The sequence below is a fragment of the Bos indicus x Bos taurus genome, chromosome 8 (genome assembly GCF_003369695.1).
Source record: "Bos indicus x Bos taurus breed Angus x Brahman F1 hybrid chromosome 8, Bos_hybrid_MaternalHap_v2.0, whole genome shotgun sequence".
NCBI lineage: Eukaryota > Metazoa > Chordata > Mammalia > Artiodactyla > Bovidae > Bos > Bos indicus x Bos taurus.
Window position 1 is genome coordinate 75,491,418 of NC_040083.1, and position 18,440 is coordinate 75,509,857.

The 18,440-nt window shown below is 43.8% G+C and overlaps 1 protein-coding gene across 1 annotated transcript in view; it reads right to left on the reverse strand.

Moving 5' to 3' along the window:
- DCAF12 (DDB1 and CUL4 associated factor 12) overlaps positions 1-4,588 on the reverse strand; it is a 36,976-nt gene extending 32,388 nt beyond the window's left edge. The window contains exons 1-2 of the mRNA XM_027550026.1: positions 3,952-4,588; positions 2,369-2,623 (exon numbers count right to left, since the gene is read on the reverse strand). Coding sequence (XP_027405827.1) covers positions 2,369-2,623; positions 3,952-4,029 — 333 coding nt within the window. The 5' untranslated portion in view covers positions 4,030-4,588. The remainder of the gene's footprint in view (positions 1-2,368; positions 2,624-3,951) is intronic.
- Between the last annotated feature and the right edge of the window lie 13,852 nt (positions 4,589-18,440).

Sequence of the window (18,440 nt, forward strand, 5' to 3'; positions counted from 1 at the left end):
GGTCATCAATAAATTCAAGAAACAGAAGACTATAATGATTCAGTTTACAATTAGCAACATTTGCTGGGCAAAACACTACGATGGTTTGTGTAGGGTGTGCAATGAATTCCTCTAAATTCCTCTGCATCAAGTGACAATGACGACAGTTTGCTTAAAACAAGAGTGGTAGCCTGAGTGACTGAGAAAAGGAAGTTTTGCAGGAGCTTGCCACCACTATTTGGTTTTGAAAGACTTCTTTATAATAAGCAGCCTTCAACAGAAGAGGAAATGAAAGCTTGGCCTCAACCACCATGGTATTGTACTCTTCCTTAAAACTAATATGTAAATCTTTGTCTATGGAGACCTTGGTCCTACAGTGCATAAGAATCCACCTGCGAATGTGCTCGCCATGTCTATGGAAAGAGGCTGAGGTGGCTGAGCTCTAGCATAAGGCTCTGAGGATGTTGGCTTTAGTCCAGGCCACTGTCCGAGCTGTAAACAAGAGGAAGCTGCAGCCCACCCAGGCCCCCCTCACCCTGACACCTTCAAGGTAAACAAGATAAACCAACTTCTTAAAGCTAAGCCTGAACATTTTGGTGTGAAAATTGGTATCCGAACCAGGGTCTTTATTTACCTGACATCATACTATTTGTACTCTTCTATCCCAATCAATATCCACAATATCCAATCACGGATTGACTTATTTTATCCAGCTTTTAATTGTTCTGGCTAAATTTACTGACAAAATTTTCCCTTCATTCACTAATAATTATCTAAGTCATGCTATGTAAAAAATACTCTCCTACTCATGTCATATTCAATTTTCTTGCTTCTGAAACCTTTTCAGAAGGCTACTTTGCAAAAACCAAGCATTTATTTCCTGACATATACCACCAAACACACTTCTCTACCCTTTCTAATAAAAAATACATCTTTAGATTCTATCCCCTAAAATAAAGTATTTGCCTTATTCCTATGCAGGTCAGGAAGCAACAGTTAGAACTGGACATGGAACAACAGACTGGTTCCAAATAGGAAAAGGAGTACATCAAGGCTGTCTATTGTCACCCTGCTTATTGAACTTATATGCAGAGTACATCATGAGAAACGCTGGGCTGAGGAAGCACAAGCTGGAATCAAGATTGCTGGGACAAATATCAATAACCTCAGATATGCAGATGATACCACCCTTATGGCAGAAAGTGAAGAACTAAAGAGCCTCTTGATGAAAGTGAAAAAGGAGTGAAGAAGTTGGCTTAAAGCTCAACATTCAGAAAACTGGCATCAGTCCATGGCAGTTAAGTCCCATGCCATTAAGGTCATGGCATCCAGTCCCATCACTTCATGGCAAATAGATGGGGAAACAGTGGCTGACTTTATTTTCCTGGGCTCTAAAATCACTGCAGATGGTGACTGCAGCCATGAAATTAAAAGACGCTTACTCCTTGGAAGGAAAGTTATGACCAACCTAGACAGCATATTAAAGAGCAGAGACATTACTTTGTCCACAAAGGTCCGTCTAGTCAAGGCTATGGTTTTTCCAGTAGTCATCTATGGATGGGAGAGTTGGACTATAAAGAAAGCTGAGCGCCAAAGAATTGATGCTTTTCAACTGTGGTGTTGGAGAAAACTCTTGAGAGTCCCTTGGACTGCAAGGACATCCAACTGCTCTATCCTAAAGCAGATCAGTCCTGGGTGTTCATTGGAAGGACTGATGTTGAAGCTGAAACTCCAATACTTTGGCCACCTGCTGTGAAGAGCTGATTCATTTGAAAAGACCCTGAAGCTGGGAAAGATTGAGGGCAGGAGGAGAAGGGGACGACAGAGGATGAGATGGTTGGATGGCATCACCGACTCAATGGACACGGATTTGGGTAGACTCCAGCAGTTGGTGATGGACAGGGAGGCCTGGTGTGCTGCGGTTCATGGGGTTGCAGAGTCGGACACCACTAAGCGACTGAACCGAACTATCTTCAGCCAAGTGTGAGTTTAAATACTTCTATATACGCCCTTAGGCTAGCAGACAACACCAAGGTTTTCACTATCCTGTATCCTGAATGATGCCCTGACCATCATTCTTTCCTCTCCTCTGAGGTCTCTGACTTGAAAACAAGATAAAAAGAAGGAAAAAAAAAATCTAGAAGCAGTGGCATATCCATAATACAAGAGGCCTGCAGAACTAGACTCCTCTTAAGATTTATCAGAAAAGAAATGTGGAAGTGGAAAAAGGAATAGAGAAGTCATGGACAGATAAGAGGGGATGTAACAGAGAATAAGGCAGTCTCCTCCCCAATGAACTGATGGGGAAAACCAGCAGTGAGAGATACTATGGCATGTGGAGCCATATATCCAGAGCCAGGAAAAAGTTCATATCCACCCAGACACTTACCGTGTTGCATTTTGTGCCACACACCACTTGCCTATGGTTCAGCCACTGAGATGCAAACACTTTATTAAGGGTCCCAAGGTGAAACTCTCTCTCCTTCAGGAGACTGGGAAGTTGCTGTGCTGCATACCCATGCAACACTCGGGAGTAGCTGGTTTCATTCTGTAGCCTGACTTCTCGGTTCTTCAGGTAGTACACTAAGGATCTCTTCACTGGGGGGAGTCGCTTCCTTTTGTGAAGTGAGTGATCCCAGCCAAACTGTGGAGAGCAAAAGCAGAAATCAAAGCTTTGCCGACTTTTGTCAGAATTGGGGATCCTCGCATATTACAGAACTCATCTCGCAGGATTTACATAGAACAGAGTTACAATGCAACAGGAAAGTCAATCTTGAAGGCCACAGAAAAGATGCTGCTCAGAGTCATATCCATGGGAAAAAAGAACTTGGAAGACAAAGTAATGAAAGCATAAAAGAGGACAATAGGTTTTTTAAGGCCTTTTAAAGTGAAGGATTCAGGTACCTTAAAGTGAAAGTAAAACTCGACTCAGTACTGTTGGACTCTTTGCGATGCCATGGAATATACAGTCCATGGAATTCTCCAGGCCAGAATACTGGAGTGGGTAGCCTTTCCCTTCTCCAGGGGAGCTTCCCAACCCAGGGATCGAACCCAGGTCTCCCGCATTGAAGGCAGATTCTTTACCAGCTGAACCACAAGGGAAGCCCAAGAATACCGGAGTGGGTAGCCTATCTCTTCTCCAGGGGAATCTTTCCGACCCAGGAATCGAACCAGGGTCTCCCACATTCCAGATGGATTCCTTAACCTTAAAACTATCCTTAATAGGGAAGGGAATGAAGGGACCAGAGATTACCATACAGACCTGGGCTGCATCTCTAATGGCCCCCCTTCTCCCTCTCAGCCTGTACTCTACGCGGAGCATGGTAGGTGCGGCCCAAGAAGCCCAGCTAGGGTCCCAGGTCTTTCAGGGATGCCCTAGCAATGGCCGTCTGCCTGTCACCAGGTCCGCGCTCCAGGCAGTTGTAGAATTCGAAAAATCAAACACCAGCGGGGTGGGAGGAACGGGAAATATGAGCCTGAAGAGACTCAAGACTCAGAAAGCGGGACAGGGTGATATCTGGAAATTGTTTATCTAGGGGGCTTGGGTACCCATAGGGAGGCTCATTCCTGAGAGATGCAACCATCTCCGTTCCCCGGCCACCGAAAGACGGACTTCACTCTCCCTCCCAATATCTTAGGCGAGGTTTTGTCCCCGATTCTCCTCGACTTCGGTTTCCCTTTCTCCGAAGCCCAGATTGTTTTCTCCTCAAGCCCCATTCCCGCCTGTAGATATCCCCGGAATATGCCTCATTTTCAAGTTCCCTTTAGTTTCTGACCCCTGCGCGCCTAAAGAACTCCTAAGGACCCAGGCCTGATCCTATAGGCTAGAACACCGCTCTACGCACCTCCGTACATCACCCCTCCCCCCGCCCCCCGCCAAGACCTTGGACCTCGTTCCGGTTCCCAATGTGCGAACCCTATTCTCCGGGTGCCTCGGCCTTATCACCCGGGGCCAGGCGTCTCGGCCCTCACCTGTGGGTCCTGAGCGTCGCTCCCAGCTCCCGGCAAGGCGGGTGCTTTCCGCTTCCTGCTAACTGCTTTCCTGGCCATAGTGGGCAGCGCCGCCGCGGCCCCGCAGCCACATGGGGCGGGGGAATCGCGGGGGAGCGAGACTGCGGGTCATATACTGGGCCCCGGGGCCGCGCACCTTAGTGCGCCCGGCCCGGAAAATGGCCCGGACCCCGGGCGGCAATACAAAAAAAAAAAAAAGGCAGGCAGGCAGAAGGGAAGGAGGGAGGGAGGACCGGGGCAGGGAAAGGGAAGGGAAAGGGAAGGGGAGACAGGAACCCGAAGCTTGTAGACGACCAAGTCTAGAAAGGACGGCGAGCGGCTGGAACCAAAACACCCCCTCCCTTTCGCCCGCGCTCCGTCACCCTCGCGCAGCCGCAGTTCGTTTCGCGTCGCCACGGAGACGCAGCCCGGAGAGAAAGGCGGGGTTTAGGGCTGGCCGTAGAGTTCGCGGCTGTTGCTTACGGCCGCCCGCTCTTTTTCAACTGACGTCCGACGGCCGCTGGAGGTTCGCGACGTCGGGGCAAAGGAATCTGGGTTTTGGCCGCCGACACCCGAGCCGCACCCGCCCATCCGGACGTACCCGGAAGTGAGGACGTTTAACCTCGCTCGCGAAAGGACTCCCTCCCAACACGCCTTTACCCCGCAGTCGCCACTGGTTATATCTCTTGAGCCCTGTGCATTTTCCGGAACCTATGAAACCAAACCCTGGCACCAAGGGCTGGACTCTGTGAGAGGAGGCGTTTAACTTCCTCTCCCCACCCTCGGTAGCTCAGACAATAAAGAATCTAACTGCAATACAGGAGCCGCAGGTCAATCCCTTGGTCGGGAAGATCCCTTGGAGAAGGGAATGTCTACCCACTCCAGTATTCTTGCCTGGAGAATTCCATGAACAGAGGAGCTTGGTGGGCTACAGTCCATAGGGTCACAAAGAGTCAGACTAACACTGCACCCCACCCCACAAGGTAGAATCTGACTCGAAATCATTGTCAGCATATCCGGACTTTCACACTGTAGAGAACCTACCCTGCTTGCCACAATCAGCCCAGGTACCCCTCAACACTACCCCTGGGGAGCTCTCAGGCTTCATTTCCCACAGTCTTCTCCCTCCACTGGCCTCCTCCTCCGCCTGACTCTGCTGCCCAAGTCGCAACCGCCCCGTAACGTCTCCTTTAGCTGCTGCGTGGGACCTCGCCTCCCTTTAGAGTCCCGTGACCTGCCGGCCACCCTGTCTTTTGTGCTGTGTGAAATAGGCGTGCCCCCGTAATTTTTTTCTTAGGTCTCCCACGCAGTCCTGAGGACTGGAACGAACAGGGGACTGCCACTGGCTGCCTGTCCCCCAGGGCCCAGGTTGTGTCTCCATCAGGGCGGATAGGATGAAAATCTGAATCACAGAGAAGAGAGGAGCTTTTGACTTCTCAGTTCAATGAGGGCTGACATTGGTCACCAGGCAAGGGGGCTTCTTCAGGATCACCTTTGCCTCCATTTTCAGAAGATTCCGTAGGGGTGTGAGTGCCAGCCCCCACCTTTCTTCAGGCAAAGAAATCCTTTGAGGAAGCAGAAAGCTTCCTGATGGGCCTCAGGCTGTTAGTGCCCAGTTACCTGCTGATCCCTTCAGGCTTCAGGCCTCAGGCCTCATACCTCCAGGGAGCTCTGTTGGCCCATCTGAAGTTCTGCCTAGGAGGAGATCTGGGTTTGTTTTCCAAGCCGAACCAAAGACCAGATTGAGACAGTGTCCTCCGCCATCCCAAGTCAGCACTGCCACTAACCCCTAATTCCACCTTGGGAAAGGCAGCTCCATCTTACTTGGTCAGGTCTAGCTCTTCAGAGACATACACACAGTAAATGGATCAGAAGTGGGTCAGCTTCCTTTTCTTGAGCCTGTTGTTCCAGTTCTGTCTTGCCTCACAATGCCCTGGATGACTCAGGAGCTCATTGGGCAAGAGTCTGGAATTCTTTGAGAATCTCTAGGCTCATATTGGGCTGCACTTAGATCTTGGTCTCCTCTGTGGCTGTCATAGGCTATAGCCTCATCCTCCAGGTTGGTGCAGTTCATCTTGACATCTCAGGAACTATCCCTGAATGTACCTTCCAGCAGAGCTCACCATTTCTGTGGAAATAAAATAGAATGAAGAGTTATTTGAAAATGGGTTGTTGTTATTCAGTTGCTAAGTCGTGTCCGACTCTTTGCGATCCCATGGACTGCAGCATGCCAGACCTCCCTGTCTCTCACTATCTCCTGGAGTTTGCCCAAGTTCGTGTTCATTGAATAGGTATTGCTATCCAACCAACTCATTCTCTGCTGCCCTCTTCTTTTGCCTTGGTCTTCCCAAACTTCATTCAGAAGTCTTAAAGTTTACAGTTGTTTTTAAAAGACTGATAATACAAAGTAATGGTGAGAAACGACTGGAACTCTCATACATTGCTAGTGGGTGTGGTAAATTGGTACAATTTGGAAAAAAAATCTACCTACCTACCGTACCTACCAAAGCTAAACACATGTAGGAGCAGTTTACTTCTGGCTGTAAACCCAAATAGAAATGAGTGTTTTTGTCCACCAAAAGTCATTTACAAGAATATTTGTAATAACTCTATTCATAGTAGTCATAAATAATTCATAAAGTTGAATGTAGTTCAAATGTCAATCAATAGTAAAATAGATTAACAGGGTTCCCATGACTTCTTGAGGTTCGATAGTTTGCCATAATGGTTCACTGAACATAAATACTATTACTGGTTTAATATAAGGGATATTAGGGACCTCCAGGAGGCTCAGTGGTAAAAAAATCTTCCTGCCAATGCAGGAGCTGTGGGTTTGATCCCTGGGTCGGGAAGATCCCGTGGAGGAGGAAATGGCAACCTAGTCTCCAGTATCCTTGCCTGGAAAATTCTGTTGACAGAGGAGCCTGGTGAGCTACAATCCATGGGATCACAAAGGCTTGGACATGACTGAGCATGCACACACAAGGAATATTAAAAAGGATACAAATAAACAGATGAGGAGGTACATGAGATCTGGAAGGGTCCTGAGGCATGGGAACTTATGTCCCCATGGAGTTTGGGGTGTTCCACCTCATGGCATATGGATATGTTGACCAACTTGGAAGCTCTCCAGACCCTATGGTTTATGGTTTATATGGAGGTCCCATTATGTAGGCATGATTGATTAAATTGTTAGCCCTTGGTAATTAATTCAGTCCCCAGTCCCCATTCCCTCCCTCCTTCCTGACAATTAGGAGAGTGGGATTGAAAGTTTCAACATTCTAATTACAAAGTTGATTCCTCTGGCAAACAGCCCCCATCCTAAAGTTCTCCAGGGGCCCTTCTTTAATTTTTTTAAAAAATAATTTTATTTGTTTCTGGCTGTGCTGGGTCTTCGTTGCTGTGCAGACTTTTCTCTCATTGTGGAGAGCAGGGGCTACTCTTTAGCTGTGGTACACAGGCTTCTCATTGCTGTGGCTTCTTTTGTCACAGAGCACGGGCTCGAGGGCAAGCAAACTTCGTATTTGAGGCACATGGACTCAGTACTTGTGGCTCCTGGGCTCTGGAGCACAGGCTCGTGGGCTTAGTTGCTATCGTTGCTCTGAGGCCTGTGAGATCCTTCCAGAACAGGGAGCAAACCGTGTCTCCTGTTTGAATCTCCAGGTGGATTCTTTACCTCAGAGCTGCCAGGGAAGCCCTAGGGGCCCATCTTGAGTCACCTTACTAACATAAACTCAAGTGTGGTTGAAAGGGACTTATTATGAATAACAGAAGCTTCTCCTCTAAACATTGCTGTTGCTTTGCTAAGTCGCGTCAGTCGTGTCCGACTCTGTGCGACCCCATAGACGGCAGCCCATCAGGCTCCACCGTCCCTGGGATTCTCCAGGCAAGAACACTGGAGTGGGTTGCCATTGCCTTCTCCAATGCATGAAAGTGAAAAGCGAAAGTGGAGTCGCTCAGTCGTGTCCGACTCTTAGCGACCCCATGGACTGCAACCTACCAGGCTCCTCCGTCCATGGGAGTTTCCAGGCAAGAGTACTCTAACATTATCACTTGGTAAATTACAAGAGTTTTAGGAGCTCTTGCTGAACCAGAGATGAAACCAGATATATGTATTTCTTATTATATCACCATATTACAGTAATGGATGTGTGCTAAGTGGCTTTAGTAGTGCCTGATTCTTTGCAAGAATACTGGAGTGTGTTGCCATGCCCTCCTCCAGCGGAACTTTCTGACCCAGGGATTGAACCCGAGTCTCCTGTGTCTCCTGCACTGGCAGGCAGGTTCTTTATGACTACCGCCACCTTGGAAGCCTACATTACAGTAAGAGAAATCAAAATAGTCATTATTCTTGGTGGTTACTAGCTGGGAAGAGAACCCAAGGAGATTTCTGGTGTGCTGGAAATACCTATATCTTAATCTTGGTGATGATTGTACTAGTGTACACATATATAAAATTTCATCAAGCTGTAGATTTAATGATTGTGCAGTTTAAGTAAGTATACCTCAATATAAGGAAATAAACTTTCTATGGGAATTCCCTGGCGTTTCAGTGGTTAGGCCTCTGTGCTTCCATTGTAGGGGGCACAGGTTTGATCCCTGGTCAGGGAACTAAGATCCTGCAAGCTGTGTGGAACAGCCAGGAGAAAAGAAACATTCTAAATTCTTTCACCTGGATTCTTCTGTAATTTATAAGAGACAATCAGGCCAGGAAGGGGAAAATTTTTAAAACCATAGCCATAGGCTGAGATGAACCCGAGAGGACATTGAATTTACCACATTGCCTTCAGCTTTACAAACAAAACAAAAATTCTCTCCAGATATGTGAAAAACTGGGAATCACCTTTGCCTCTCCCAGTTCTCATACCCTCTCAATTACTCACACATCTATTCCATCACCTAGCCCTAATTATTTTATCAGTATCTTGAGTCAATTCACATCTCTCCATTACCCTAGTCCAACTCTGTCACTTATTGATCCCACCATTTGTGAAGGTCTCCTAGAAGAACTACCAATATCCACTCTTACCTCTTTTATTATTCTGTTCTGTGTTCTGCAGCTTTTTTGAATGCAAATTTGAATAAGTCATCCCCATTCTCACCTCCAGGTTAACTTTCTTCAATATCTTTCTCTTGTTCTTTGGATAAAGATAAAATCCTTAATCTGGCCTATAAGACCTTGCATGATCTGGTTCCTAACTTGACTCCAGCTACATCTCACACCATACTCTTCTTCCTTTCTCAGGTCCAGCCATACTAGCCCTCTTTCAATTCTTCCTAACCAAATGCTCCCTCCTGCTCCAGGATCTGGGCACAGCTTTACCTCTATTTAGTTCATGGAAAGATTGAAGGCAGGAGAAGAAGGGGATGACAGAGGATGAGATTATTGGATGGCATCACTGACTCGATGGACATGAGTTTGAGCAAGCTCCGGGAGTTGGTGATGGACAGGGAAGCCTGGCCTGCTGCAGTCCCTGGGGTCGGAAAGAGACGACTGAGTGACTGAACTGAACTGAGTTCATCTGTTTGACTATTTTCTATTGTAATACTTAGTCATTCTTTGGATCTCAGTTAAAGCATTACTTCCTCAGAAAACTGTTCCCTGGCCTCTTTGACTAGTTATAATCCTTCCCCTCTGAATTATTCAGTGTCATAGCACCATATGCTTCTCCTTTGTAGCACTTAACACAATTAGAATTTTACGTTTATTTATATGATTATTTGATTAATGGCTGTCTCCCCTACTAGAAGATAAGCTCCTCAAGAACAAGAACTATAGTTATTTTTGCTACCATTATATCTCTAGTGCCTAGCACATACTAGCTCTCTACAAATAATTGTTGACTAAATGGATACATTAATGAATGAGCATAATTTGAAACTTCCAAGATTAATGTGTCCCTTGTTTGTCTACTCATTCTAGTATCTAATAAGAATCATTCACTTTTTTCTTTTTAAATATTTATTTATTTGAGTGTGCTGGGTCTTAGTTGTGCCATGCAGGATCTTTAGTTGTGGCATGTGGGGTCTAGTTCCCCAGGGATCAAACCCAAGCCCCCTACATTGAGAGGGTGAAGTCTTAGCCACTGGACCACTAGGGAAATCCCAGAATCATTCATTCTTAGTAAATAATTTCTTGGACCTGAGCATCATCTTTTCTGTGACTAGTCTCCTCCTACCATTACTCATCTCTCAGTCTGGCTAAGATACTTTTCCTCTTTGAGCCCATAGAAACTTTTTATGGCTAATTTATCACATTGTATTGTAATGGTCTGTTTTCTCTCCCAATATGACTGTTTCTCCCGCTAGCTTGAGAGCTACTCAAACAAATGACACCCTTATTTATCCCTACATCCCTAGTGCCTGGGAAGGCATCTACCACATTTGATATATTCCCTAGACGTTGAATGATTGAATGAAGAGTAAGTGAAATGTATGTTTCACAAAGTCTGCTAGGTATGTTCATAGTGACATCAACAGTAGGTACAGGGAAGAGACTGTGATGAGAGTAATGCTGCAATAACTTGCTTTCAGAATCTTGAGTAAATCTATTTACTTATTTAAAATAGCTTTTTTTTCTAATCAAAAAAAAAATGTGTTCAAAGTGCAATCTTGGAAAGATGGACACAAAAGAGACTTTCCTGGTGGTCCAGTGGTTAAGAATCCACATGCTGTAGGACAGCTAAGCCCAAGCACTGCAACTCCCGAGCCCAGGAGCCTCAACTAGAGAGAAAACTGTGCGCCACAAGGGAAGATCCAAAATCATGCAGCCAAGGTCCCGAGTGCTGCAACTAAGACCCGATGCAGCTAAAAATGAAACAAACAAATAAATAAATGTTTTTAAAAGACACAAAAAATAAATTTCCCATAATTCCACCCTTCAGATAACCACTGTTTACATATGAATGTGTAACTTTCTAATTCTTTTTTTTAATGTATCTGTATTTCTATATCCATAAATGGTTCTTTTAAAAGATTATTTCAAACTATACTGTTTTAAAAAACTTTTATTATTTATTTTTGGCTGGGCTGGGTCTTCACTGCTGCACAGGCTTTTCTCTAGTTGCGGCAAGTGGGGGCCACTCTCCAGGTGCTGTGCATGGGCTTTTCATTGCAGTGGCCTCTCTTGTGGAGCTTCAGGCTCTAGGGCTTCAGTAGCTGTGGCTTGCAGGCTCTAGAGCACAGGCTCATTAGTTGTGGCACACGGGCATAGCTGCTCCGTAGCATGTGGAACCTTACCCTGTCAGGGGTCAAACCCGTGTCTCCTGTATTGACAGGTGGATTCTCTACCACTGAGCCACTGAGAAGCCCTAAACTATACTATTTTATACTTTTAAATAAAAACCTAAATAATTCCCATTATCTTCATTTCCAAACCTTCAAGTCAGCCCTGGTAACCATTCCGTCACAATGCACTGTGCTACAGGAAGCCCGTCAATGGTCGGGGGGACAAAGGACCTGCTTGTTTCTTACTTTCTCTTTGTTTTGGTCTTGCCAGGAAGAATACATAACAAGAAATGCTGTAAAATACTTTAATACTCTGGACAAATTGAATTGTGTTATACATGCTTAGTAACAAGAATTCCTCATGTTTACTTGCAGAGATTCTTTGGAACAAACAAAGCAGATGTTGTCACAACACATTTCCTTAATGTGTTGGAGCTAATTAATTATCTTTGCTAGCAAGGGGCTCAGGAGGAAATCATTTCTGTTAGCAAAAGTACTTGGAATTTTAATTCATACAAACCAAAATAAAACATAGAAAGAAAAGAGACCTAAAAGACCTAGGAGCATGAACTGGCACAGATGGTAGCTTAACAACTGCTCTCTGGTGATGTGAAAATGTTAGAAGTCCCCAAGGCATGTGAATGGTAATTATTTCACCCCTGTGGAAATATTTTTCTGATCCTGGGTCATAGATTATTAAAGGCAGAAAATACTATAAAGATACATGTGTGTGCTAAGTTGCTTCAGTCATGTCCAGTTCTGCGACTCTATGGACTCCTGCCAGGCTCCTCTGTCCATAGGATTCAACAGGCAAGAATACTGGAATGAGTTGCCACGCCCTCCTCCAGGGTATCTTCCCGACCCAGGGATTAAACCCACGTCTCTTATGTCCCCTGCATTGGCAGGTAGGTTCTTTACCATTTAGCGTCCCTGGGAAGCCCATTATAAAGATAGTTTATCTCATTGAACTCATACATTTGTAGGAAACTGAAGCCAAAAAAGTCAAGTCACATAGGCAGACAACCCATGGGTGAGAAATGGAACCCAGGACCTCTGCCATTTTTTCAACTACTTCTGGGCCTGGTTGAACTTGTGATGGTTTGGTTAAACTCCAGGAGTTGGTGATGGACAAGGAGGTCTGGCATGTTGCGGTTCATGGGGTTGCAAAGAGTCGGACACGACTGAGCGACTGAACTGAACTGAACCATACAGATCCCAACTGTATAGTGTTCAAGAAATTCCCAAGTTTGTGAACACATCCATGTACTACTGGGAGGGTGATGCACCCCCAGTTCCACAGGGGCAGAAGCTCTTGTGTTCAGGACTCTCTCAGACCACCTTGATGTAGCTCTTCATTTGGCTGTATGTCTGTCTTCTTTATCATATCCTTTGTTATATAATAAACCTGTAAATGTAAGAGTTTCCCTGAGTTCTGTGAGCTGTTTTAGCAAATAAATCCAAAGGGGAGGAGGTCATGGGAACCTCCTGCTTATATCCAAGTGAAACAGAAGTTGTCAGTAACCTGGGGACCTACTACTTGCCATTCAAACCTGAAGTTGAGGGCAGTTTGTAGGACTGAGCCCTTAACTTGCGGGATCTGACACTGTAGGGTCAGATTTGAGTTAACTGTTAGGGAAAAAAAGGAGGAAGACAGGTTTTTTAAAGATTACTACATTAAAGTTAAGGTTAACTAACACATCCATCACCTCATGTAGTTACTTTTCTTTACGTGTGGTGAGAACTTTTAAGATTTACTCTTTTAGGTTCAGTTCAGTCACTCAGTTGTGTCCGACTCTTAGCAACCCCATGAACTGCAGCACGCCAAGCCTCTCTGTCCATCACCAACTCCCAGAGTCCACTCAAACCCATGTCCATCGAGTTGATGATGCCATCCAACCATCTCATCCTCTGTTGTCCCCTTCTCCTCTGCCCTCAATCTTTCCCAGCATCAGGGCCTTTTCCAATGAGTCAGCTCTTTGCATCAGGTGGCCAAAATATTGAAGTTTCAGCTTCAACATCAGTCCTTCCAATGAACATCCAGGACTGATCTCCTTTAGGATGGACTGGTTGGATCTCCTTGCAGTCCAAGGGACTCTCAAGAGTCTTCTCCAACACCACAGTTCAAAAGCATCAGTTCTTCAGTGCTCAGCTTTCTTTATAGTCCAACTCTCACATCCATACATGACCACTGGAAAAACCACAGCCTTGACTAGATGGACCTTTGTTGGCAAAGTAATGTCTCTGCTTTTGAATATGCTGTCTAGGTTGGTCATAACTTTCCTTCCAAGGAGTAAGCGTTTTTTAATTTCATGGCTGCAGTCACCATCTGCAGTGACTTTCTTTGGAGCCCAGAAAAATAAAGTCTGACACTGTTTCCACTTTTTCTCCATCTATTTGCCATGAAGTGATGGGACCAGATGCCATGATCTTAGTTTTCTGAATGTTGAGCTTTAAGCCAACTTTTTCACTCTCCTCTTTCACTTTCATCAAGAGGCCCTTTAGTTCTTTTCACTTTCTGCCTTAAGGGTGGTGTCATCTGCATATTTGAGGTTACTGATATTTCTCCTGGCAATCTTGATTCCAGCTTGTGCTTCATCCAGCCCAGCATTTCTCATGATGTACTCTGCATATAAGTTAAATAAGCAGGGTGACAATATACAGCCTTGACATACTCCTTTTCCTATTTGGAACCAGTCTGTTGTTCCATGTCCAGTTCTAATTGTTGCTTCCTGACCTTCATACAGGTTTCTCAAGAGGCAGGTCAGGTTAGCAACTTTCAACTGTACAATACGGTATTGTTAACTATGTAGAATATTGGCCAGCAATATCTAATCTACAAAATACCTTCACAACAACACCTAGATTGGAGAAGGAAATGGCAACTCACTCCAGCATTCCTGCCTGGGAAATCCCGTGGACAGAGGAGCCTGGCAGGCTACAGTCTTCAGGGTCTCAAAAGACTCAGAAACGACCCAGTAACTAAACAACAAACAACAACAACAACAGCCTAGCAAAGTTTGACACATACAACTAATCCCAGTCTACCCCTTGTCAACTTAAAATCTATACTTAGCTCAAGTTAGACTTAATCTTCAGATAAGAATAATAACAAAATCATACTTTCACCTGCTGCTGCTGCTGCTGCTGCTGCGTCACTTCAGTCATGTCCGACTCTGTGCGACCCCATGGACTGCAGCCTACCAGGCTTCTCCATCCATGGGATTCTCCAGGCTAGAACACTGGAGTGGGCATGTTACACTATAGTGTTACACTATACAACTATCTTGCATACAACCAAAAATACACCAACTCTTTCCCCAGAAGAGGACACAAAATCTTTGGGTGACGTCCATGCTTCACTTTGATATCTTGTAAGTGAAACACTTCAACATAAAGTTAACTTCATTAATGTGTCTTATGTTATATAAAAGGATAAGAAACAAAGGTATTTGATACACATCACAAACGTATTCTAGTTAAAGGTAAGTTTTTTCCAGTAGTCGTGTACGGATGTGAGAGTGGGACTAGAAAACTGAGCGCCAAAGAACTGATGCTTTTGAACTGTAGTGTTGGAGAAGACTCTGAGAGTCTCTTGGACTGCAAGGAGATCCAACCAGTCAATCCTGGAGAAAATCAGTCCTGAATATTCGTTGGAAGGACTGATGCTGAAGCTGGAACTCCAATACGTTTGCCACCTGATGTGAAGAACTGACTCATTGGAAAAGACCCTGATGCTGGAAAAGACTGAAGGCGGGAGGAGAAGGGGACGAGAGAGGATGAGATGGTTGGATGGCATCACTGACTCGATGGACATGAGTCTGAGCAAGCTCCGGGAGTTGGTGATGGACAGGGAAGCCTGGCGTCCTGCAGTCCATGGGGTCACAAACAGTCGGACACTACTGAGCGACTGAAATGAACAAACATATTCAGAACAACAAAAAAAGAAGAAATATACATAAAATTACAATCCTTTCCTTGTTTCTGCAACTTGTCATGTGGGCATAGCTAATAGCTTCTTCCAATACCCATTCCATACTTCTTTTGCCCTCAACAAGCACCTCAGCTGGTTGTGTTTTTTGTGGTAGGAGGAGCTAAACCTTTATTTCTAAACAGTCTGGGTCCTAAGTTGTTCTGCTTAAATTGGGTTGTTATAGTTTTCCGTGGGCTTTAATTACAGGGCATGGTAATACTAAAATAATCTCTTAAGAGATCACCTGTATTCCAGATGTACCCTTCCACATTTCCATTGTATAGTAGCAATCCAATTTTCCCTTGGTAATCAGGATCAATTACCCCAGCCAGTATAGTAACCCTTCTTTGCCTATTGACTGAAAACAAGAGCTCAAATTAGCCAGGTGGCAGTTTCAACTTTGCTTAAATGGAATTGTTGTACTTCCCAGCAGAAGCATTCCTGCCTTTGAAACTAAAACAAACAGAGCATTAGGTTATGGGCTCAGAAAGCAAAAATTTTAGTAGTATATTACTAGGCATAATAGTAAGGGCACCACTTCCGTTTCTACCCCTTGATTTCTCAACCTATGAATATTGGATAATGACAAAATAGCACAAGGAATTATGCAGGCTCCTGGAGAAATCTTTGTGCATATCTCTGATTTCATGGGATAAATTCCCAGAAGGAAGATTACTAAGTCAATGGGTATAAGGATTTTTAAGGTTCTTGATAGATTAAATCACACTGCCTTTCAGGAAGTTCATGTCAGAGTTCATACCCTTTAGAAACATGAGTATTGTCTATTTCAACACATTGTTATCAATTCTGCTACTACATGTTGTCATTATCAACTACTTTGAGTAAACTGTTCTCAAAAGAGATTTCTGTTGAGGTAAATAAAAAATCTTACAGCCAACATAAACCAGACTTTTTTAGGTATAGTACATTGATAGAGAAAGACCAATGAGGTCTTTTCTATTTGGAAAATTGCTGCAATTATGATAAAGAAATTTCCAAAGCAACCTCACCTTCTACTTAACATCATCACCTCCAACCACAATAGAGCAGGTAGCACACATTCTGTTTGATGTTGGCCAATAAAAATCATCATACAAAAGCTAGCTTGTGATTAGAAAGACCCTCTTATAGGTAAAAACAACTATTTGCAATGAAGTAGGCCTCTCAGTTGTGTCTTGTAGAACTGAATGCAATGAAATTGTGGAACAGCCTAATGAATAAACAGGGCTTTGGAACTGGAACAAGGATCCCTGTGTCTATTTTCATTTCCTAACCAGGAATTAAACTTGTGCCCCTTATAATGGAAGTGAAGACCACCAGGGAAGTGCCCAATTATACTTTAAAAAGACACACACAGGGCATCTTCAGTGGTCCAGTGGTTAAGAATTCGCCTACCAATGCATGGGACACCAGTTCGATTCCTGGTCTGGGAAGATCACACACGCCGCAAGGCAACTAAGCCAGTGCACCTGTACTCTAGACTCGATCAGCTGTAATTACTGAGCCGAGCACCTAGAGACTGTGTTCTGCAACAAGAGAAGCCACTGCAATGAGAAGCCCCCTTCCACAACTATAGAGTAGCCCCTGTTGGCTACAACTAGAGAAAGTCCACATGCAGCAATGAAGACCCAGTGCAGCCAAAATAAGTAAATACATAAATAAAAATTAGAAAGAAAAGACACACACAAGACAATAATACACACATACACAGCACTTAAGACACACATGATGTACCTACAACATACACAAGAAACACAGACATACCACACACAATACACACAAGACATATAGCACATCATTCAACACACAGAACACACACCACCTACATATTCACAATACACAAGAGCCCTACATAAACAGAGCACATACACAATGAAGAAGCTATTGTTTTCTGGCTGTTCCATAACACCTCTCACCACTTAGAGGTATCCAAGAGCCCACAATCATGACAATAACTGGTTGAAATGGTAGCACCATTATCTTGAAATGTCCCAATAAGATTTGATCCAATGTGGAGGACATGTAATTTGGAACAAGTAAATTTATCTTTTTCTCTGGAAAAAGTAAAAAGAACAATCTTGAAAAGACTTTAACATAAGTATGCTCTGAATTGTCAAAGAAAGAATAAGAGATTGAATAAAGCATAAAGAGAATAAAATATTGTGAAATTAAAACACGCAAAAAATGTGAACAGGTATACATAAAAATCAATCAATTTAATTAATAAATACTATGGTAGTTTTAATAATGTCCACAAATTACTTGATACTTCTTCCTCCAGTAAATGGAGCTTAATTTCCCTCTTCCTGAGTATAGGCTAGACTTAAGTGACTCACTTCCAAGACAGAGTATGAAAAGGGAAAAATAATAACTTTTCAGTAGAGAGACTTGGCAGATAAATTGATAAAATATAATAATATTGACAGATTGATATTATATACTCCCTGATGTGATGAGATGAGAAGCCACTTCAGGCTTATGGTATTTTCCCCCAATTCTATAACTCTAGTTTAACAATGAGAAAACATGAAAAAAAAAAAAACTAAATTAAAGGATATTCTACAACATATTCTGCCCAGTACTCTTCTAAAGTGCTGAGGTTATGAGAGACAAGCAAAGACTCAGAAACTGGAGGAGACTAAGGGGACTCGACTATAGGAGGTAACGTAATATCTTGGAGTAGATTCTGAACATGTAAAGGACGTTAGTGAAACAACTGAGGAAATCTGAATAAAGTTAATAGCATCGAATCAAAGCTACTTTTTTACATTGTTATATGATAAATGTATCACAGTTAGATGTTATCATTGGGTGAAAAATATACAGGAAATCTCTGTATGATCTTATAATTCTCCTGTAAATATAAAGTTATCTCAAAATCGGAAGTTTAACAAATATAAAGAGGATGTCCTTGGTGGTCCAGTGGTTAAGAATCTGCCTGCCAATGCAGGGCACATGAGTTCGCTCCCTAGTGTGGGAAGCTTCCACATGCCACAGGGCAACTAAGCCTGTGCACCACGACTACTGAGCTCATGAGCCATAACTACTGAAGCCCTCATGGTCTCCAGCAAGAGACGTCACCACAGTGAGAAGTCCTCACATTGCAGCTAGAGAGTAGCCCTTGCTCACCACAACTAGAGAAAGCCCACACACAGCAATGAAGACCCAGTGCAGCCAAAACAATAATAAATAAATAAATAAAATTTAAGAAACATATGTAAATAAATAAATGAATCAATTAGAAATCCTTAAAAGGATTTCCTTGAAAGGAAAA